The sequence below is a fragment of the Arvicola amphibius genome, chromosome 1, assembly GCF_903992535.2.
Source record: "Arvicola amphibius chromosome 1, mArvAmp1.2, whole genome shotgun sequence".
NCBI lineage: Eukaryota > Metazoa > Chordata > Mammalia > Rodentia > Cricetidae > Arvicola > Arvicola amphibius.
The window spans coordinates 67,381,133-67,402,658 of NC_052047.1; the positions used below are offsets into that span (position 1 = coordinate 67,381,133).

The 21,526-nt window shown below is 50.9% G+C and overlaps 1 protein-coding gene across 7 annotated transcripts; it reads left to right on the plus strand.

The window, feature by feature from the left end:
* The first annotated feature begins 405 nt into the window (after window positions 1–405).
* Window positions 406–18,871, plus strand: Patz1 (POZ/BTB and AT hook containing zinc finger 1). Of its 7 annotated transcripts, none has more exons than XM_038312951.1 (5): window positions 407–2,551; window positions 3,935–3,998; window positions 5,106–5,197; window positions 9,696–9,867; window positions 15,969–16,095. In XM_038312951.1, exons 1-4 carry the CDS (start codon window positions 1,281–1,283, stop codon window positions 9,817–9,819), a joined length of 1,551 nt encoding a protein of 516 aa, XP_038168879.1. In that variant the 5' UTR covers window positions 407–1,280; the 3' UTR covers window positions 9,820–9,867; window positions 15,969–16,095. The 7 variants fall into 7 exon arrangements, with proteins under 7 accessions (XP_038168854.1, XP_038168879.1, XP_038168862.1 ...); XM_038312934.1 differs by lacking the exon at window positions 15,969–16,095 and adding an exon at window positions 17,444–17,575 and having other exon boundaries at window positions 408–2,551; XM_038312942.1 differs by having other exon boundaries at window positions 408–2,551; window positions 16,034–16,106.
* Window positions 18,872–21,526: the final 2,655 nt, after the last annotated feature.

Consider the following 21,526-nt stretch of genomic DNA (forward strand, 5'->3'; position numbering starts at 1 on the left):
CGGGTGCGCAAGGCAGACTGGAGGGGGGGGCTCAGATCCACTCGCTCTGGCCGCCCCTCCCGCACGCTCGCCTACACTCTGGGCGGGCAGCGGATGGGCCGCAGTAGCTGGTTTGCTGGCTAGGCGCTCGGATCGTATTGGTCGGGGTCGGGGACGGGGGGGGGGGCGCTGAGGCTGCAGCCCCCGGCCCCGCGGGCGGGGTGGGGAGGCGGGGGCTCAGGCTGCACTAGCATTGGCGGAGCTGGGGAGTGGGGAGGGGGGGCAGGAAGCGGGGGGGAGAGCGGAGCTGCAGGGGGGGTGTATAAATAGGGAATGGGGGGGACGTGCATCCTCCGCTAGGTGAGGGGGGGTGCGCGGCACAAAGAAAGTGGAAAGTTTGCGGCGCTAGGAGGCTCAGGCTAGGGAGCCCGGTGCGCACGTGCGGGGCAGGGACCACCGAGACTCCCCACGCCGAGCTCACTGCTTTTTTTCTTTCTGCAAGCTGGGGGGGGGGTGTTGTTGGTATCGCCCCCTCCTTCTCCTCCCCCCAGGGGTGAAAGTGCAAGAGGAAGTGCAGCCGCTGCCATCTTTCCTCCGTTCCGAACGCACGGAGCCTGGGGCCGCAGCGCCGCCGCTCCGCCGCCACCCGTGCCTGGCCTGGGGAAGGGCCCACCCTGCCGCTGCCACCCACTCGCTTCGGCCGCCGCCTTCGCCGGGCTCCAAGACCCGGCCTACACCACCGCTCCCGTGCGCGCCGACCGCCGCCTTCGCCTTCGCCTTTTGTTTCCTTTGCTCCGGCGCCCCCGCCCCGGCTCGCGCTTTGCAGGGGACGCAGCGCGCGCCCCCAGCGGGCCCGGGAAAAGCCTCGGAGCGCGCGCTTGCGCTTGCGCGGCGGACCCCTCCTCCTCCCTGCGCGCGCGCGCCTTTTGGCTGCGCGCCGGCGCCGCCTGGCGGGCGGGAGGGGAGGTGGTGGCCGCGTTTGCAGGAGGGGCGCACCTCTTCACTGGTTTACCCCCTGGAAGGTAGACCGAGAAAGGGAGCCGGGTAGGAGGAGAGCGAGTGCAGCGCCGGGTTCGGCGGGGGGTGGGGTAGCTATGTGGAGGGCAGTGCACCGCTGGGTCTAGACGTTCTGATTCGGGCAGGGGGCGTGTGCGCTGGGCGCACCTGCGAGGACTACCCAGCACCGGGCCGCACGTGCCGGGAGTGTGATTTGTCCGCTGAGAAAGGCGATTCGCTGCCTAGGGGAAGGGACTGGAGACCGGCGAGTGCCCGGCCCGACTAACGGGGAGCGGGCAGCGGCCATGGAGCGGGTCAACGACGCTTCCTGCGGCCCGTCGGGCTGCTACACCTACCAGGTGAGCAGACACAGTACGGAGATGCTGCACAACCTGAACCAGCAACGCAAAAACGGCGGGCGCTTTTGCGACGTGCTCCTACGGGTGGGCGACGAGAGCTTCCCGGCGCACCGCGCAGTACTGGCTGCCTGCAGCGAGTACTTCGAGTCTGTGTTCAGCGCCCAATTGGGCGACGGCGGAGCTGCAGACGGGGGTCCTGCTGATGTGGGAGGCGCGGCGGCAGCTCCGGGCGGCGGAACTGGAGGCAGCCGTGAGCTGGAGATGCACACCATCAGTTCCAAAGTGTTCGGAGACATCCTGGACTTCGCTTACACGTCCCGAATTGTAGTGCGTCTAGAGAGCTTCCCTGAGCTCATGACGGCCGCCAAGTTCCTACTGATGAGGTCGGTCATCGAGATCTGCCAGGAAGTCATCAAACAGTCCAACGTGCAGATCCTGGTGCCCCCTGCCCGGGCTGATATCATGCTCTTTCGCCCTCCTGGGACCTCTGACTTGGGCTTCCCTTTGGACATGACCAACGGGGCAGCCTTGGCAGCCAACAGTAACGGTATTGCTGGCAGCATGCAGCCCGAGGAAGAGGCTGCCAGGGCCACAAGTGCAGCTATTGCAGGCCAAGCTTCCCTGCCTGTGTTACCTGGGGTAGACCGCTTGCCCATGGTGGCTGGACCCCTATCCCCCCAACTGCTGACTTCTCCATTCCCCAATGTGGCATCCAGTGCTCCTCCACTGACTGGCAAGCGAGGCCGGGGACGCCCCAGGAAGGCCAACCTGCTAGACTCCATGTTTGGGTCTCCAGGGGGCTTGAGGGAAGCAGGCATTCTTCCATGTGGTCTGTGCGGGAAGGTGTTCACTGATGCCAACCGGCTCCGGCAACATGAGGCCCAGCACGGCGTCACTAGCCTCCAGTTGGGCTATATCGATCTTCCTCCTCCAAGGCTGGGTGAGAACGGGCTACCCATCTCCGAGGACCCCGACGGCCCCAGAAAGAGGAGCCGGACCAGGAAGCAGGTGGCCTGTGAGATTTGTGGCAAGATCTTCCGAGACGTGTACCATCTCAACCGGCATAAGCTGTCCCACTCTGGGGAGAAGCCGTACTCCTGCCCGGTGTGTGGTCTGCGGTTCAAGAGAAAAGACCGCATGTCCTACCATGTGAGGTCCCATGATGGGTCAGTGGGCAAGCCGTACATCTGCCAGAGCTGTGGGAAAGGCTTCTCCAGGTGAGAATGGTCCCCTCCCCCAGTCTTTACCGTGTACTATCTTAGTTATGCCTCTTGAGACAGTTCTTTGCTAGGACAAGGATCTGGGGATGTGGATCTTGTGGGGGTGGAGGGTCACTGGACCTTAACAGAGCATGCCATGTTTAGACAAAATGTTTTAAGAGATGGTGTGGCCAAGAGCTGCATCTGTCCCTTCAGGCAAGTTCTCCGACACTCGGGCACTACTATCCTCCTCCTCCCGAGGCCTATGGGAAGGGGCCGGATTCCTCAGGCCAGGGCCATTGGGCCTCCCCATTCTTCTCCCCTGGTTCCCTTTGTGTTTCCGGCACCAGGCGTGGGGCCCCCTCTGGGGGCGGGAGGCTGGGCTCCTCCCTCGACTTTCCCCGCCTGAATGGCTGCGGAGGGAGGGCCTGAACAAGTGCGTCTAGGACTCCTTATACTCCCGAGGCCCAGATCCTCCACCGGTTTGAGTAGGTCAGCCAGGAGCTCTAGTTCCCAGCTTTGCCCCTCATGTGACCTAGGATCGAGAGGCATTAAGCCGGCTATCAGGGCTGTTTTGCAAATAGTAATACTAGAATCTGATGCGCTCTCTGGCCTGCTGGCCCTAGAATCCAGTGAGCCCACAGGTCCTGTGTCCGTTCTCCGACAGATGAAAGGCAGAGAGGCCCTCTTAAACTTTCAGTGAGCCTTCTTGGGAACTGAGGACTTCCTGGGAGCAGGGGGCTGGGTTAGTTTTTTTTTTTTTTTTCTTCTTTCTTTCCAGTTTGAGAATACTGAATAAAAGGCTGGTTTTAACTGGATCCTGAGGACCTTGTGTGTGTCAGCTTAGGGACAGGGAATTCCCTCAGAGGGGCCCCAACTTCCAACCAGTCTTACCGGTCAGACAGCCCCTGCCCACCTGCTCTGGCGGGCATCTGGCCTGCCAGCCCAGCTGGGGACTTAAGGCTCCATCTCTGGCCTCTGGGGACTGAATTCCATCCGGGTGGCATTCATTGGCTGCTGTGGCGGGAGAGGCTGGGGGAGGGGAATGCAGAGCTTCTTAGGGGCTTTAGTCTGGACAATGAGTTCCACACCCCCCTCCCAGAAAGGCTGGGGCAAGGCAACCCTGTGTCATTCTAAAGCTGCTGCCTCAGGTCCTAGGAATCATTGAATTTCTACTGGGGGTGGGGTGGGGTTAGCTAGATCAGAGTGAAACATTTGCTTCCCCTCCCCCCTGGGGGGGGTTGAGATGCTTGGAGCCAGAGCTGGGTGGTGACTTTGTCTTTGTCTTGCTGGGGTGGAGTCCTCCCTAAGAGGAAGGTGGGGAGGAGGGAGGGAGACTGACCAAGTTTGGCCCTTCCTTTTTGATGTCTTGTTCTTAAAGTCTGTTGCTCTCTTCTCCAGGCCTGATCACTTGAATGGACATATCAAGCAGGTGCACACTTCTGAGCGACCTCACAAGTGTCAGGTAGGGATGGGACCAGGGTGGAGTTGGGTGGAAGAATGTGTTGCTGTGCTCTGAGCCTTGGCCATGGGCAGGCTGCTATGTCAGCCAGCTGACTGGCCACTGCTTTGCACACACCTCCCACTCTGTCTCTCCAGTGTCTCCCTCTGCCCTCCTTTGTTCTAGACCCCAGCCCTCTTTGCTTTCCCCCGGGCTGAGATCCTCTTTCTTGGTTACTTGGTTCTGTTGCTTAGCTTTCCTGTCCTGGCCTTTGCAGGCTTCTGGCTGGTGGGCCACACTGCCACAAGTGTTGTCCTGGTGGGTCTGACACCTTGCTGGGCCTGGCTGCTGGTTTCCAGTAGTTTTTATGAACTGTGGGGACTTCAAAAGGGCTTCTGCTGGCCCAGCTAACAACCCTTCCCCTGGTTCGAGCTGAGTGGGAACTCAGGTTCCATCAGTGGAGAAAGCATGGCATTAAGGAGAGGCTGGAGGTAGGGAGAGGGTGGTCCCATCTCCAAGGCAAACAGCAGGAGCAAGGCAAGGCATTCTCTTCTAGTGTGGAAGCTCATAGAGAAGGCTGGACTGGATTTTCTCCTGTCTGCTTGAATTCTGTCTGGGGGCTCTACGGGCACCTAGAAGATGAGTTTTCCTTCCTGGCCTCTAAGTATTTCCGTGTGATGAAATATACACCACTGTCTTCTTGGTTGTTTTCCCCTCTGCTATGGCAAGTGTCTTCAACTGATTTCAAGACAGTGTCGTGAGATACTCCTATAGTCTCTGACAGGGATAGCTACTTCTAACTTGTTGGCCAGCGCAGGTTCTGGGAGACTAGAAGAAGGAATGGATGTGCACAGGAGGGCAGAGTTCCAAGGACTAGGGGTAAGCCTTGTTCACAGAGGCATGGCTAGGGCAGACTCTCCCGAGGATGCTGACTCAAGATAGGCCTGCTGGAATCTGTCTTTGCCTTACTGCTTTCTGCCTCTCCATCTCTGATTCTATTGTCACGGAGCACATTCTGATTCCCAAGTAGTGTGCTGAACAGCCCCAGGCAGGATAGGAGGAGCCCAGAGGGCAATGGGGGTGTGCCCGGTGGCCTGGGGGGGTAACCTGCACTCTCTGCCCTTTTTCCAGGTGTGGGTTGGGAGCAGCAGCGGCCTGCCGCCCCTGGAACCTCTTCCTAGCGACCTGCCATCATGGGACTTTGCCCAGCCTGCTTTGTGGAGGTCGTCCCATTCAGTTCCTGATACCGCCTTTTCCCTCTCTCTAAAAAAGTCCTTCCCAGCCATTGAAAACCTGAGCCCAGCACACTCCAGCAATGCTCTCTTCTGCCCAGCCCCGCCAGGATATCTGAGGCAGGGTTGGACAACCCCAGAGAGTAGCCGGGCCTTTACTCAGTGGCCTGTAGGCTAGCTAGCCTGGGTCCTTCTGGAGTGGTGGAGGGGAGTTGTGGCTGGCTGGAGACCCTGCTTTTGGGAGAAGCCAGCAAGATGGTTCCTGCCCAACATTCCCAGATCTTCCCAAGATGGCCTAAAGTATACCCCAGCTGAAAGCTCTCAAATAGTGATTAGCAAGGAACACCTTTCTGAATGCCCCCTCCCTAGTCTCCGAGTTTCTTTCTGAACACTCTTGTCTCCCCTCCCCCTACCTTGACAGGGGATACCCTGGGCAAACAACCTTATCTAGGTGACTCTGGAATTTGGCGATTCTCAGGAGCTAAGCCCCACCTGTGTGCTTCCCTTCCCATGGCCTCACTTCTCATACTGATTGGGGTTTCTGGCCACCTTCCTCCCACTTGGGAGTCACTCCACCTCCCAAGAAGCCTCTGGCACAGCTTCAACGAGGGTCCATTGTGCTGTTGTGCTCTTCCTCCTCACAAGGTCCTGCTTCCATTTCTGCCTAGTGAGTTAGATGCTCATGGTTAAGGTTTTTTTCAGCTGCTCTGCTCAGAACTAAACTAACCAGTAGCTTTGTATTGTGATACATGGCTTTAGGGGCTGACAAAGCAGATAGACACTCCCTCGCCCAGGTCCCTTGGTGTGTCCCTTAAGCCCTGCATACTCTGCCGGGAGATCAGGAGTGAAGATAAAAGTTTTCATTCTAACATTTGAGGCTTTGTGTGTTTTGTCCTTGGTCTGTTATAACAACTGGCATTATTGTCCCTTGGTGTATGAGCCAGCTCCTGCCCTGCCTCTGCCCTTCCGCACACTCTCTCATAGACCTGACCCTGTAGCCAGAACCTTCTGAAGACCCAGCAAGGTATGTGTTGCTGGCTATCACACTTCTAGGCTTAGTTAAATCTCAGGGTCTTCCTCAGCCACAGAGAATGAAAAGGGTCGGTTACTCAGACTGATAAAAAAGCCTTTTGAAGGTAAGGGGCAGGGAGCCTCAGGCTTGAGTCTCCTTAACTGGTTCACATGCCCCAGCCATTGTCCTGGCCTGGAATTCAGCCAGAGCTGAGAGCCTGGAGTGTCTTAGCCCTCTTCCATTGCTTCTAGTGACTCCATGTCTGAGGCTGGTCAGACAAGGATGGGAGGAGGGGGTAACACTCAAGACAAAGGGGCTAAGCCAGTGGAGCTGGACTTTATGTGTTACCTTTAGATTTTTTTTTCCTGGCTTTTCAAGGTGCCCCTTATGTTTACTGACTAAGAGGCGAAGGCCTCTTAGGGTTGGGGGGGTCCCATCCTCCAGCTGCCCCACTCAGGACTGAAAGCTTTAGAAAATGTGATGGGGTGGACATTAAGCATGACAGGCTCAGTGGTGAGTAGTGATGATAGGCCTGTTAACAGTCGTAGACTGTGTGAGCCTTGGCTGAGCACACAGTAGGCACTTCAAGCCAGGAGGTGGTCACACTGTGCTCTTGGTTGGTTGGCTCCCTTTCAGGGCCCTTCTGTTTACTCCCTGTCTGTAGAATGGGAAGTTTTTTCTTCTGAGTCTCAGGGTCTGGGTCTCCTCTTTAAGGTCTGTCTCCCTCAGCCCCTTCTCTGCTCTCCTGAGTCATGTGACTAGCCTCTTTTGTGTTCTGTGCTGTCAGAAGTTCTGGTTGGCCCAGACTTGGACTCACACACAGAAAAGCCTGGGGACTCCAGCTACAGAGGGCCAACCGAACAGGAAAGCCAACAGTTACTTTAGTTTGGCTTTGTATCAAGGTGGTAGTTTCTGTTGTGGCTTCTTTATCCCAGTAGGAGATTGGCATTCCTAATTGTGTTTGCTGGGGTGAAGTTAGCCTTATTCCTCAAGATAATCAGTGGAGGACAAGGTAGAGGAAGCCAGCTGCATCTTCAGTTTTAATTTTGCTTAGTTAATCCCCAAATATTTAATCCATTTGGGGATAATCTAGGGTTAGCTGTCCATTATCTTAGGTACCAAAGTACGACAGGGCAAAGCCTTTAAAGGAAAGATGGGAAATGGTTGTCAAGAGAAACAAGGTATCTTTCATGCCTCAGGCTTACTCTCCAGGAAAAGGAAGACAATCCTTCCACCTGGTCATGTTTGAGTTCTGAGGCTTAAAATGTTCTTGGTAGTTGAGGTGGCACACACCTTTGATCCCAGTATTTGGGAGTAAGGCAGGTGAATCTCTGTGTTCACAGTCAACCTGGTCTACATGGTGAGCCCATGTTTCAAAAAATGAAAACAAGCACCCACACTCTCACAGCTGTAGAGAAGGGTAATTCTGGGATCTTCAGCGGAGCTAGCTCTTGTCCCTGGATGACCACATGTCTGTCCCTCTTCCCCAAAGGTGTTTATGAGAGCCCTTGCTGTGGTGTACATGGCACTAGGCTGGGTGGCAGAGTCTGAACAGCCCTCTCACTGTGGCCTATCACTGGTCATGATGATAACCCTGAGACTGAATAGCCAAGATGCTTTCTAGGTTGTCCAGGTGCTGGAGTTCGCCTGCACATCCTTGCCCCAAGTACACAGGGCCAGTGTCAACACCTTTCTTTCCTAGAATGCACCTGTACCGCCTTCAGAAGCGGTAAGGGTATAGACTTGAGGTCAGTTCTCAACTCACAGGGCATCTGTCTGCCCAGCCATACATTGATCGAGACAAAAAGACCTCTGTAGCGGGAAGATGGCTTGGAGACTGATCTGGTCAGGGTGTTTAGATTGTTCCTTTCTCTACTACTTGAGCCTTGGGCAAGTTCACTATCTAATGTTAGCTTCCTCATCTGTCAAAGAAAAACATAAAAGCAGAATGACATTAGGGTGACCTGTTTAAGTTAGCACTGTTTACTTGTGATGACAGAGAACAGGAGCCGGCTTGTGCTGGTGCAGGTGTCTGGGGTTGAGGTGGGAAATGGTGGCGGCATCTACCTCCATGCATTGCTATCAGCTTCATGATTTGATGTACAGTGAGGACATACATATGTGTACGTGGGGACAGTGGTCAGACACTTACCTTGAGATTTCAGGTTATCAAGACCCACTTCTAACAGGAAATAGAGGCAGCTCCCTTCTGGCAAGCTGATGGGGTAGCGGATTAATAGCAGCACCCTCCACTGTGAAGGCTGCGTTCCTCTTACAGCCCTAAAGCAGAACACACACAGGGAAAAGAAATTTAAGTTCAATTTGACTTTAACCCCTGAGGCATCTCCATGGAACCAAAATAGCTTGAAAGCCACTGGGTCTGCCTCTTTTCAAGGCTTTGTGACATTCTGTGTTCCCCAAGGCACCCCAGCCTTTGCATTCCCCAACAGAGGAAGGGATGTTGGGGAGAGATAATTGCTAGGGAGCTAGATCCTCATTCTCAGCGTGTGGGTTCTGACCGTTACTTCACAGTTACAGGGCCAAGCTGCGAGTTGTGCTAGGTTGTACCTTTCATGGCTGCACACTCCTAGAGTGTGCAGCAGTAGCAGCCTGCCTTGGGGGCCTGCTATATGCATGAGCCACAAAACAGGAACGCCTGTATTAGTCTGAGCCAGAGCCTGCTCCGTCACGCTGGTGTCGCTCTTCTTAGCAACCCTTCTCCACCATAACTGCACAAATGTCCTCAGTGCCCGCAGCCCACTTCCTCCATTCTCATTAGCAGAGCTGACACTATCATTTTATAAGCTGCTTTTTAAATTCACATTACAAGAATATTATGAAGTGTTAATCTTTGTACTTTGTCCTGCCTTTTCCATTTCCCTGTGGCCAAGACAAATGTCATATCTGAATGAAGCAAATACACTGGAGTCTTTGAATAAAGCAATAAGGGGAAACCCTGGGATGGGGAGCAGGAAGACTGGTTTGTGTGCTGTAACTCACTTATTATAGCCATTGCTCCTAAAGTCATGCTTTGTGGTTAAGAATGAGCAGAGGTGCACACCTGTGATCCTGATACTGCAGAAGGATGAGCAGTTCAAGGTCAGGTTCAGCTACACAGACTTTGAGGTTAGCCTGCGATGCATGAGACCCTGTCTCGAAAAATCAAGGGATGGGGAGAAAGAAAATGAACAAATACTTAACTCTTTACTCAGTAGATGAGTACAGGACTTAACTGGTCATGTTTTGAGCTTGTCTGTCTGTGGTAAAGAACGAACAATTCCACCTCATATCCCATGAAATAGCGCTGTGGGAAGGAAGGGCAGCCCCTTGGCAATGTGAGTAGAGCCTTACCTGAACCACCCAGCTTTCTAAAGGGACTGATTGCACAAGGTAACAGAAACGGCTTTGCTTCCTGGTGTACTCAGCCAAGTGTGAGATGTCTGTTGTTCCTCATCCTGTTTTCCTTTCTACATTCAGACCTGCAATGCCTCTTTTGCTACTCGAGACCGTCTGCGCTCCCATTTGGCCTGTCACGAAGACAAGGTACCCTGCCAGGTGTGTGGCAAGTACCTGCGGGCAGCATACATGGCAGATCACCTGAAGAAGCACAGCGAGGGACCCAGCAACTTCTGCAGTATCTGTAACCGAGGTAATTTTCCCATTGTCTCCTCACTTTAGAGGATGGGCCTGATTTTGTGGGAAGCCCACTCTCCCCGGATTGAGAAATGCCTTCACCCAGGCTTTAAGCACATCTCTCAGCTAGTTGTCTGAAACCTCTTCCTTTCCAAGAGGCTTGGGTGCTTAAAAGAGCCCAAGAGACTTAAAATGGGAACAGAAGTAAAGAGGTGATCCCCAAACTCGGGGTCAAATACACCTCCCCCAGTGGCAGGATAGATGAATTCACAAATACACTCAACAGAGGTTGGCTAGGGGTCATTAGCCTGAATGGGCTAGTTCACTCACTGGCATATGAGATTCAAGAGCCAGGGAAGGAGGCTGGATCTGGAGATGAGCAAGAGACAAAAAACTTTCTAGCATAAATGTTTAAAAGATTCCAAACAGGTTGTGGCCTTGATGAAAGAAAGGCAAAGTGGAAGGTGCTCTGAGAGGAAAGCGCGCTTGAGGCGAAGGTTGGCCTGTGTGGTGTCTAGCGGTGGCAGCAGTGTTATTTTGGATGAAGTCCGCCATGTTCCTGAGGCTCTGCTGGGTAGTTGGCTGTCGGAAGTGCTGGGAGTTTGTTTGCAAGCAGTGTCTGTGCTGAAGAAGTTGGGGCGAGGCTTCTGCTGGCTTTGGCCACTTGGGCGTGTTGCTTGTTGTTTCCCCAGGCCTCTTGTGTCAGTGTTTTTGTAAGTCTAGTATCTGATTTAATGGGTTGAACACTGAACAGGAATCAGGAGACATAGGGTTCAGTTCCAGCCTTTGCTATGTAGCTTTGGGCTCTCCTTGCCTTGCTTCTTCTCTTAAAAGTGATTAAGAGCCTTTCCCTTTCCATCTCATGGGGTTGCTGTTGAGTACTCTAAGAGAAAGTAGCTGAGAATTCTTGTATCTTTGGGACACCCCTCCTTATATTGTAAAAGGGTAAAATGGTTTGATGCTGCTTCCTGATAGTCTGGTTTGGACAAGGCACAGGACCCCCTGCAGGGTGCTGTCTCCATGAGGCACCCTGCTGGGTAGATGTTTTTTTTTTTAGAGTCCTGGAACCAGGTGCCTTCCAGAGACTGCTCTCTGATTTGCCTTGAATGCAGCCACTAGCTGCATCAGCTGCTTCATTTCCCGAGGCGCAAGTGTTGGGGTGGTGAGGGCAGGAGTCTTAGAAAGCTGGTTTCTGCCTCGTTTCATCCTAACCTGGCTTCCAGAGAGTACCTCCAAATACCTCTAAACTTGGCGAAATGCACCCTCAGAAGGACTCTGTCAAGTTCTCTATCTTGGATCGGCAGAGCTGAGAGCTGCGAAAAGGATGTTAATAAAACCGGAAGTCCAGCCCGGATGACAGGCTCAGGCAAGAACTGCACAGCAGCCCAGGTGGGGCAGCAGGAGGTTCACCCATTAGGACACAGTTTTCCTCAAGAGCTGCAAAGAGGACTTGAACACCAGCCACAAGCCATGTGACTAGAGTGTGGCATTCACAGAGTAAAGCCAGAGCCTACCAAGACTGTGGGCACAGGCTCGAGAGCAGTCTTCAGCAGGAAGACCTGCTCCTCCAGGACCAACCTGTGCTGAGTGCTCAGAAGAGAAAACAGCTGCAGCCATTCTCAGGCGTGGAAAAGCTGGATGCCACTTCTGGACGACCAAACGGACAGCAACACACAGACACCAACAAAACAAGAGGGTGGAAGAGGATGAGGGGCTCTGTGTCATCCTTTGCCCTGTGCCACCAAGGCTATCAGGCTTAAATAAATGAATGTTCTTGGAGCTGGTCTTGTGAATTGGTGGTAGAGCACCTGCCTGGCATGTCACGGCTTTTTGTCCAGTCCCAGGTACTGCAGAATAATCTCAGGTGAGACTGAATCAGGTGAACTCACAGGTATCTTCTTGTAGTCCAATAATATTTTGTTACTTTTTTTGGAATATTTTTAAATTGTGTGTGTGTGCGCGCGCGCGTGTGTGCCATGTATGTTCAGGAGCCCATGGAAGACATCGGATCTCCTAGAACTAGAGTTATAGGAGGTAGTGAGCCAGGATGTGGGTACTAGGAACCAAAATTGGGTGCTGTTATAGAGGATTGTTTTTAACCACTGAGCCGTCTTTCTAGCCCTACTGTGAATCCCAGGCTGGCCTCAGCTTGCAGTATTGCTTGTGATCTTTGCATTTGAGAGACTGAGGCAAGAAGACAGCTCAAATTCCAAGCCTACCAATGCTACACAGCGAGCTCTTGTCACAAAGGAGAAGAGGTCAGGCCTAGTGGCCTGCTTCTGTGGCACTTACAAGGCTGAGGCAGAAGTATTCTCATGAACTCAAGGATAGCCTGGGCTAAATGGCAAACACTAGGCCAGATAAGACCTTCTATCATAAAACAGAACAAACAACAACAAAAATACACAAGAGGGGGTTGGAGAGATGACTCAGCCATTAAGAGCACTTAGCTGCCCTTCGAGAGGACCTGGCTTTGATTCCCAGCACCCACGTGGTGGTTCACAGCTGTCTGTAAATCCTGTTCAGAGGATCCAGCAGTCTCATTCAGACATACCTGCAGGCAAAACACCACTGTACATAAAATAAAAATAAGTAATTAAATACACACACACAGTGGAGGCCAGGTGTGGTGATGCACACCTTTGATCCCAGCACTTGGGTGCCAGAGGCAGGCAGATCTCTTTTTTTTTTTTTTTTTTTTTTTTTTTTTTGGTTTTTCGAGACAGGGTTTCTCTGTAGCTTTGGAGCCTGTCCTGGAACTAGCTCTTGTAGACCAGGCTGGTCTCGAACTCACAGGGATCCACCTGCCTCTGCCTCCCGAGTGCTGGGATTAAAGGCGTGCGCCACCCCAGATCTCTTGAATTCAAGCCAGTCTTGTCTATAAAGTGAGTTCCAAGACAGCCAGGGTTACACAGAGAAACCCTGTCTTGAAAAACAAACAAAACACACACAAAGTAAACTTTCTCCTGTCAGATGAGCACGAGGGCAGCAAGGTGGTGCTATGCCACTCTCCTGCACTGGCAGCCCTAATACACTCTTAGATTTGGCCGCTCCAGGGTTTGGACACAGAAAATGCAGTCCCTAGTCTCTGCAGGGACACAGGCGAGAAAATAACAATTGAATAGTGGCCTCGCGCCATAGCAAACTCTTTATTTCTGGAGAGAGACAGACTGGCTGGCAGCAGTCACATGTGTGCACAGTGCTTCCATCATGGAGGCCCAACATCAAGCTGAGTAGGTGGGTGAGCTTAGAATTTCAGCTAAATACATCTGGCCTTAAAGATATGTTCTGCCCAGAAACTCAGTTTCTGTTTCATCCCAACACTTGACTTGCTGAGTTGCTTTGTTTAAGTTCTGGGCTGTAAGTGGCAGCTGTGGGTCTGTTTTTGCCACTTTCCAGGTAAGTTTGCTATAGGTAGTACCGTCTGCAACCAGGAGAAAGTCAAGGGAATCCAGCCACATATTCCACAGAATGGTTTCTGGGAACATACAGGATGTTTTTATTGAGTATCTGCTGTATTTTCTTAGTAGATCACTCTTCCTACACAGAGTGCTTTTCTTTCCATTCACTTTGACTATAGTGGACTTGTTCTGGCATGCCATGAGGGGGCTTCACTCTACTTCAGAGGCCCCAAAGGAATGAAGAAGCAAAGAAAAATTCTCTTGTATCGTCAGAAAGTTGTTGTCTTATACTGGTTTCCAGGGCCACTGTGTCCTGTTGGGTGTGTGTTTGGGTTTTACAATGTTACCTGGAGGGGCAGGGCTAAAAGCCTCCTCTTCTCTTTAGCCTTGCCTACCCATTCTTGGCTAAAGCCTACTTCTTAGGAATGTCTGTCCTTCAGTGTCTGGCCTCAGGCCAAGCACTTAAGTACAGCCCAAACAGCTCCCCAGGCAGGCCAGACAACTAGTACCTGGTCCAGGCCAATCTTTGAAGTAACTATATCGAGAAAGGAAATACTCTCCTGATCACACGTTTCCCTCGAGGACCACCACCACCACCTGCTATCCTCAGGAGTTTTTGCTAAAGAAAGTCCCCACAGGCCAGCCCTCTGTTTCCTGGCAGTCCATTCTAACACATTCATTATCGCACAGTTGTGGTGATGATTATGAACCCTATTGCACAAGTCCAAAGGACTTTTTTGTTGTTTGTTTTAAAGCTCAAGGGCAGTTTTTTTTATTTTTACTAGAATTTGAAAGAAAATTATCAGGATATATTAGGCAGAGTTCTCTAGAGAAACAGAACTGATAGAATGGAAGTGTGTGTGTCGTGTGTATGTATAAGAAAAGGTGATTTGTTAGAATGGCTTACAGGCTGTGGTCCAGCTAGTCCAACAGTGGCTGCCTACCAATGGAAGGTATTGAGAGTGTGAGCAAGCAGGTAGAGAGAACAAGCTTCCTTTTTCCATGTTTTTTATATAAGTTGCCAACAGAAGATGTGGCCCAGATTGATGGTGGATCTTCCCATCTCAGAAGATCCAGACTAAAAGTGGGTTCACTTCAAATTAGTTAATTTAAAAAATCCCTCACAAAGCCAGGCGATGGTGGCGCAAGCCTTTAATCCCAGCACTTGGGAGGCAGAGACAGGGGATCTCTGTGAGTTCAAGGACAGTCTGATCTACAAGAGCGAGTTCAAGGACAGCCAGGGCTGTTAGGCAGAATCCCTGTCTCAGGGGAAAAAAGAACCCTGACAGGTTTACGTAGCTGCTTGAGTTTTAGTTAATTCCAGATGTAGTCAAGCTGACAACCAAGAATAGCCATCACACAGGTAGACACGTAGCTGCTGGGAAAACAGGAGAAAAAGTCTTGCCTTTTAAATTAAGAATGTGACATGCATGAAAATTACTAAGTCTCTTATTTACCAATCGGTAAAATGAGTATAAAATAATAATTTACAACAGGTAGAGCGTTTGGGGGAACTCTGTAGACTACTTCTTGTAGCATGCTGGGCCCTCGCACGCTTTCAGCATTTAAAAGTGAACCTTTGGCGGGGCAGTGATGATGCACGCCTTTGATCCCAGCACTCGAGAGGCAGAAGCAGATGGATCTCTGAGTTCAAGGCTATCCTGGTCTACAGAGCAAGTTCCAGGACAGCCAAGGCTACACAGAGAAACCCTGTCTCAAAAAACCAAAAAATATAAATAAATGTAATAAAACAAACTTAAATGGAAGCTGAAATACCTAAATGTGCTAGCCAGATCTGGAGTGGATTAAAGGAATAAAATAAGGGCACTGACCTAAGTGAGCATTATACTAAAAAGCTTTGGCTCCTGCTAACGGTCCTTTCTGATCCTTGACTACGGTGGGATCTGATGACACACTTCCTCCCTGTGAAACTCAAGTCAGTCATTTTATTGGCTTGCCTGATTCTGTGGCTGTCGTCCTTGCAAGGCCTTGTGACATTTGTGGAAACTGGCTCAAGACCTGTTCTTCTAGCCTGAGATACTCATACCTTAAACTGATTGGAACACGAGGAGTAAAGTGGAGCAGCTCTGCGACGTCTGGAGATCATCCCACGAGAACCTGACAGATGTTCCTAAACCAAACCCAGAAGACCACCATGGACAAGGGATGACCACGATGCCACTTTTGTGTAACTCCCTGTCTCTGTTCTTCAGAAGGTGGAATCGGTTCTTAAATTACTGTTCTGAAGGTGGAAAAATTAAAACAGAGCATGCTTCAACATGCTCTATCCCCTGGAAGCTTCCTTGGGGACTTCATTTTGTCTCCATCGGGTTTCCCTGTAAGTGATAAGCAGGCTTCTGCTGGCTGGAACCCCATATGCTTATCTGACCACATTCCTAGCCATGGTCTCTGCAGCTGACATGGGCCTGTGTGACGTCACTCAAATCACCTGGTACTGAGGCACCAAGTGAGCCAAGCTGGCTGGCCTGGGCCCTTCAATGTAGCCTTTCCAGAGAAGCTGACTGATGGACAGTGGCACTCTCCATCCTGACCTCATGGCCTGACGTGATTGCAGATGTTTCTGAGCCAAGGAGAGGACCCCTTCCAGGTGCAGCTGACCAGGGAATGCTAGCCAGAGCTGCCAAAGAAAAGGCATGGGGAGCAGAGAGATATCTCTTGCTGGCTGTGGGATCTCATCTCCTTTTGTCTTGTTTAGGTTTCTCCTCTGCCTCCTACTTAAAGGTCCATGTTAAAACCCACCACGGTGTTCCCCTTCCCCAGGTCTCCAGACACCAGGAACCCATCCTGAATGGGGGAGCAGCGTTCCACTGCGCCAGGACCTATGGCAACAAAGGCAAGCGACCCCTTGCTCTGCACTTTGCTTCTCTGCGCAGACTGTGTTGTGGGGGCGCTGGGCCGGGTGGTGGGGAGGCAAGAATCGCAGTGCTCTCCAGGACAAAGTTATCATGGGTATCTCACTCCCAAGTGAGTGAGGCTTTAGGGTACTGCTGATCCAGCCTTCCTTCCTCTTGGGTAGCCCCTATCGTCTGGAGCCCTGCAGGGTTGCCCTAGGGACGGAAGAGGAGCACTGCATGATGAATTACTCTGGGTCTACCCACTGCCTGTTGCCCTGTAGGATGGTATGGATCTGTGGCTGAACGCTTTCTCCTTGGTTGTTACTATGGGTGGGTGGGAGCCAGTGGCTGGCTTCTTCCATGGTATTGGTGGTTTGTTGCCACAAGTGGCCCTTTCCAAGGAGCCTCTGGCTGCATTTGTGAGATGCATGGCAGTAAATGAGCTACCTGATTGCCTCTGATTTGGAGTTCGTTTGTTTGACAAGAGTTTTCAGGCTCACCGTTAACTTGTTGGTTCATGATGTTTGGTGTCACGCTGTTATTGCCTTTTTGCCAGGGGCATGGCAGATGGTAGAGATGGCATGCTCCATGCTCCCATCACAGACCTCCCATCCTGGCATGACTCTCTGGACCCAGGCAGGAAGCTGTTAGTTGGCAGCAGACCCCAGTGTGGGCCAGGCAAGGTAGGACAGTAAGGGGCATTTCTTGGTGTGGATGGGGCTACCCAGCTGACAAAGTTGTTAAGAGTTGCTGTTCTTTTGTGTACTTTGGCTGTATGGACCTGGAAGGGTCTTTGCAGAAGTGGAAAGGTTGTAAAAGCCTCGTGTAAGGGTTGGTGCTATCTGAGCCATCAGTAAGATCTAGCCGAGTAGAGGATCTCATGGTTCCAGTTTTGCCTGCTTTGTGAAGATAGCCACTGGCCTAGTGCAGCGGAAAGGCCACTGACGCATCTGCTCATCATAATCAGAATAGTTTTACTCCAGAGGCACCTCTGGAAGCACCTAGGAATTGGGCGTCTCTGGGTTGTTCTGGGCAGAAGTAGGAGGGATCCCCTCCTAGCCTTCCTTCCTTTAAGCAGGCTGAGATGGTGAACTCTACACACACATCTGCATGAAGAGTTTAAAGTGAAGGGAGGCTGGTGGCCCGGGCACTATCATCTTGCTCCTATAGGCATTCTAGACTCCTAGACAGACCAGCCAAACCTCTGTGGGTTCTGCCAGGTTAGTTAATGGCCAACTAGCCCTCCAGAGCCTGTGAGCTGGCCTCTCATGGTCCCTCCAGGAGGGGACAGATCCAATACCTGACCTCATCTCTTCCCTGTTTTGTTTTTTCATAGAAGGCCAGAAATGCTCACATCAGGATCTGATTGAGAGCTCTGATTCCTATGGTGACCTCTCAGACGCCAGTGACCTGAAGACGCCAGAGAAACAGAGTGCCAATGGCTCTTTCTCCTGTGACATGGCAGTCCCTAAAAACAAAATGGACTCTGATGGGGAGAAGAAGTACCCATGTCCTGAATGTGGGAGCTTCTTCCGTTCTAAGTCCTACCTGAACAAACACATCCAGAAGGTGCATGTCCGGGCCCTTGGGGGTCCCTTGGGGGACCTAGGCCCTGCCCTTGGCTCACCTTTCTCTCCCCAGCAGAACATGTCTCTTCTTGAGTCCTTTGGATTTCAGATTGTCCAGTCAGCGTTTGCGTCATCTCTAGTGGATCCTGAAGTGGACCAGCAGCCCATGGGGCCTGAAGGGAAGTGAGACATGCTGTGTCCCCACAGAACAGCCTCTGGGGACTGCCAAGAAATGCTGCAAATGTGGAGGGAAGTGATGTCTTTGGGTTCTGGAGCTGAGAGACTTTTATTCATTTTTAACCTCTATCCCTGCCCCTATCCTACTCCCCTCCCTGTCCATCACCCATTTCTCCTGATGGCCTTAGAAACAAACAGACTCTCATCCGATACTCTCTGCTGAAATATTTGAGAGACCCGGTATGGGACAAGGGCAGAAAACACTACATAGGCCTCTCCGGCAGCACCATTCCTGGTTCTTTTAGTTCTGAGTGAGAGCTTCTGGTACTCAGCTCTTGGTGATCTTGGATCTCAGTGGTTTTGGTGCCCTCTCCCCCCAACTTCTTTCATTCCTCATCCCCCTTCCTATGTCCTCAAAAGGAAATTACAGTTGGGTCTCTGCCCTCTGATGGCCAACTATTTTTAAGAAAGCCAGAAACCTACAGCATCCCATGGACCATAGTATGAGTGTCCTCTGAGAGCCCTTTGAGGTTGGCCCTGGTTTTCCTGAGCTACTGGAAGCTAACATTTCACTGCCAGGACAAGCTTATCTACTGAGGACACCTCTACCCCAAATTCCAGTTTCTTACTTGATTTTAGCCATTCAACTTGCTGTTGGGTTTTGATCTCTAATTCTTATTATTGTTATTTTTAGGACCAGTTGTAGTGAGTTGCTACTGAAAGCTACCCCAGGTGACACAGAGCTCTTTGTAAACCGCAGTCACATTTTAGGGTTAGTATTAAACTTTGTTTAGATGTACCATAATAAACTTGGCTAGTTGTTTGAAGTCTATGGAAGAAATAGTTTTATGCAAAATTTTAAAAAAAATTTCCAGTCTGATCAGGAAGCGATTTCAATGGTGTTGGGGGCCAGGAAAGTGGAAGAGCCTCAGGTAGAGACATTGTGTACCTTGGTTGTGTTGCACTTGAACAAGCCCAGGTTGACCTTGTGATGTGAACTGATCTGATCAGACTATATTAAAAACATTAGTATGATACTCTGCCTGCTCCCCTGAGTCCAGTTTTTCAACTGTATCTTTGGGACCTGGACATCAGCAGTCTATACCCCTTGTCAGGGAGGGGCAGTAAGTGATTCTCCATTGCACCAGTTCCCTGTGCCTCATGGGTAGATGTTCCCACCAAAAGATAGGTTTCCAGGACTCATTTACTCATTGTTTGCACTGCTGTGTACTAGGTATGTTTTTAAGCTCTGTAATAACAAAACAGCCCTTGGCCTGACTACGAGATTTAAGCATGGCTTTCAAGCAATGAGGAGTACAAGAGGAAAATGGCAAAAGGTGATGGGTTGGTGACAGCTAGTAGGTAGGGTAGCCCACTCAAAGTAAAGACCTGCTAGAACTGGGGGGACATGGCAGGGAGAAAAACATTATGACCAGGAGGTTTGCCCCCACATGTTATAGCTGGTTTTGTTGTTCATTAGTTGTGAATGTATGAAGAGAAGATAGTCTTAGTTCTGTGTATGTATATGCTTATGTATGTGCAGATGTACACATGTGGAGGCCAGAGGACAGGCTCCAGTGCTGTTCTAGAGGAGCCATCCACTTTGTTTTTAAAGGTGCTCTCTAACTGACCTGGAGTTCGCCAAGTGAGCTAGCCTGCAGGCCCCTGGGATCCACCTCCAGTTCTGGGATTACAAGTGCACAGTACTGACATGGGCTCAAGGGCTCAAACTCAGGTCCTCATGTTTGCAAGACAAGCATTTTACTGACTGAGCCCCTAAAAGGAGAATTAATGGAAACAAAAACCAATCACAAGAGGGACTGGGAGGCTTACAATACTCCAGGGATCTTAAGAAATCTTGAAATGTATAGAAAGTCTTCGATCTCCAAACAAGAAGAAACAATAGTGATAAAGGAGAGAAGATAAACAACAAGAGGGACAAAGCACAAACTGCACAATCCCACATTAATAGTAATCACATTGCTATTCTGGTTTAAAGGTAAATTTTTTTGGCTAGATTTTTTTAAAGTAAGTCATCCATTTACATGAACTCTTGGGTAACTTGCTACACTTTGTGGACTGCAGAATCGAGGGTTGGCTATTTGATGCAAGTTAGTAAAGAAAGGCTGACCTAGCATGCTGGAATTTTGCAGACATGTGGCTTTGTGATTATTACAGAATTTGCAACCCAATTATTCTTATGTTAAAGTATAGACCTGGCCTTGAGCCAAGACTTAATGTGTTCTCCCTCAGTCCTTCTGTGCCCTGGACACCCTGGCCCTGCCCTGGGCAAGTGAGGTCTGTAGTTACAAAGGAGTTTCTATCAGTGCCTCATAGCAGGAAGTGAACAACAAAACAAGCAGCTGCTCCTGCCTGCCCCCAACTACCTGGACCCTCCATGCCACAGACAGAAAGCTGTGTAAAACATGAAGGGTAATGGCGTTCATGCCTGTCCAGGGTAGAGAACTCATGCTCCTGAGCAAACCTTCAAGCCTCAACATCTTCAGCAGGTGCAGAGGTAAGCAAGCTCTTCATACTTAGAATGACACGTCCCACTCCCACCCCGGTGACTGGGACAATACCCCAGACTTCCCTGGGCTTACTAAAGTAAAGGGTAGATCTGTCCACAGGCACATCATAGTGCTAGCTCAACTACTGCTGGAAAGTCTGAGCCATGAACAGGCTGAGACTGAGAGGCCCTGTACTCAGACCTATGGCAGATTAGCCTGTGAAGATCCCATGCCACAAAGGATCCTAGTGAACATTGCTATGGACAAATTTGATCACCAGCAAATTAGAACCTGGATACCTAGCAAGGTGGGCTGTGGCAGTTCCAGAATACAGCTGTGAGATATTTTTTACAATTCTGGCAGCTCTCCAAGCCTTTGCCTCTTTGCTTGTAAAGTGGGCAGGACAGGAATAACTGGGAGGGCTGTGGTAAATCTTAAGAATATTACTTGGAGTTAGGTACAAGAGTCGACTCCTGTGAGAACAGGCTTCTTGGTCATTCTCTTAGCAGCCTAGAGTGCCTCCATCCCCACAAAATAACTACATCTAACTTACCTTTGGATTTCCCAGGTCAGTCCCTTGCTTCCTACTTGGTATTCCCCAAGCACAAGTCCCCACTTGTTGGTCTCTCTCTTTTTTAATATGTCAGGCCTTTATGGCATTTTCCTTGTCATTCCCTGTTCCAAACAAATGCAGTCATCATTAATAATAATGACACATGAGGGGTGCCAAGCACCTGCCTGAATCGTCCATGTATGATTCATATCTACTCAGGCAGTAAAGAGCTTGCTCCAGACAGCAGTAGGCAATCCAGGGAGACTGGAGTCCAGCAGTGCACCCAGCCTCCCATGGGGACTGGTATTTCTTTACCCCAGCTGCCCTGGCCAACTGGAGCTTCCACACAGACTGTCCAAGCTTAGAGCCCCAAGTTACCCCTAGCCTGTGCTCTTAGTTCTACCCACAGCATGTCCCATCTCATCTTAATCTGCATGTCTACATATTCCACTTTCCATAGTCTTCTTTAACTCTTGCTGCTCTCCTAAGCACTGTCCCTTCTCGGGTAACCATCACTATGCCATGGTTCATGGTTATCCCAGGAACAGCCAACCTAGTTCAGACCCCTACGCTACCACTTTCAGAGAGACCTGGGTCTAGTTAGAAAAGCA

Bases quoted from the DNA above. Each gene is read 5' to 3' on its own strand.
- Patz1 (XM_038312901.1), top strand. From the start codon at position 1,281: ATGGAGCGGGTCAACGACGCTTCCTGCGGCCCGTCGGGCTGCTACACC. The intron at 3,999-9,695 runs GTAGGGATGGGA...TTCTACATTCAG, and splicing joins AGCGACCTCACAAGTGTCAG to ACCTGCAATGCCTCTTTTGC. The intron at 16,107-17,443 runs GCAAGCGACCCC...GTTTTTTCATAG, and splicing joins CAGGACCTATGGCAACAAAG to AAGGCCAGAAATGCTCACAT.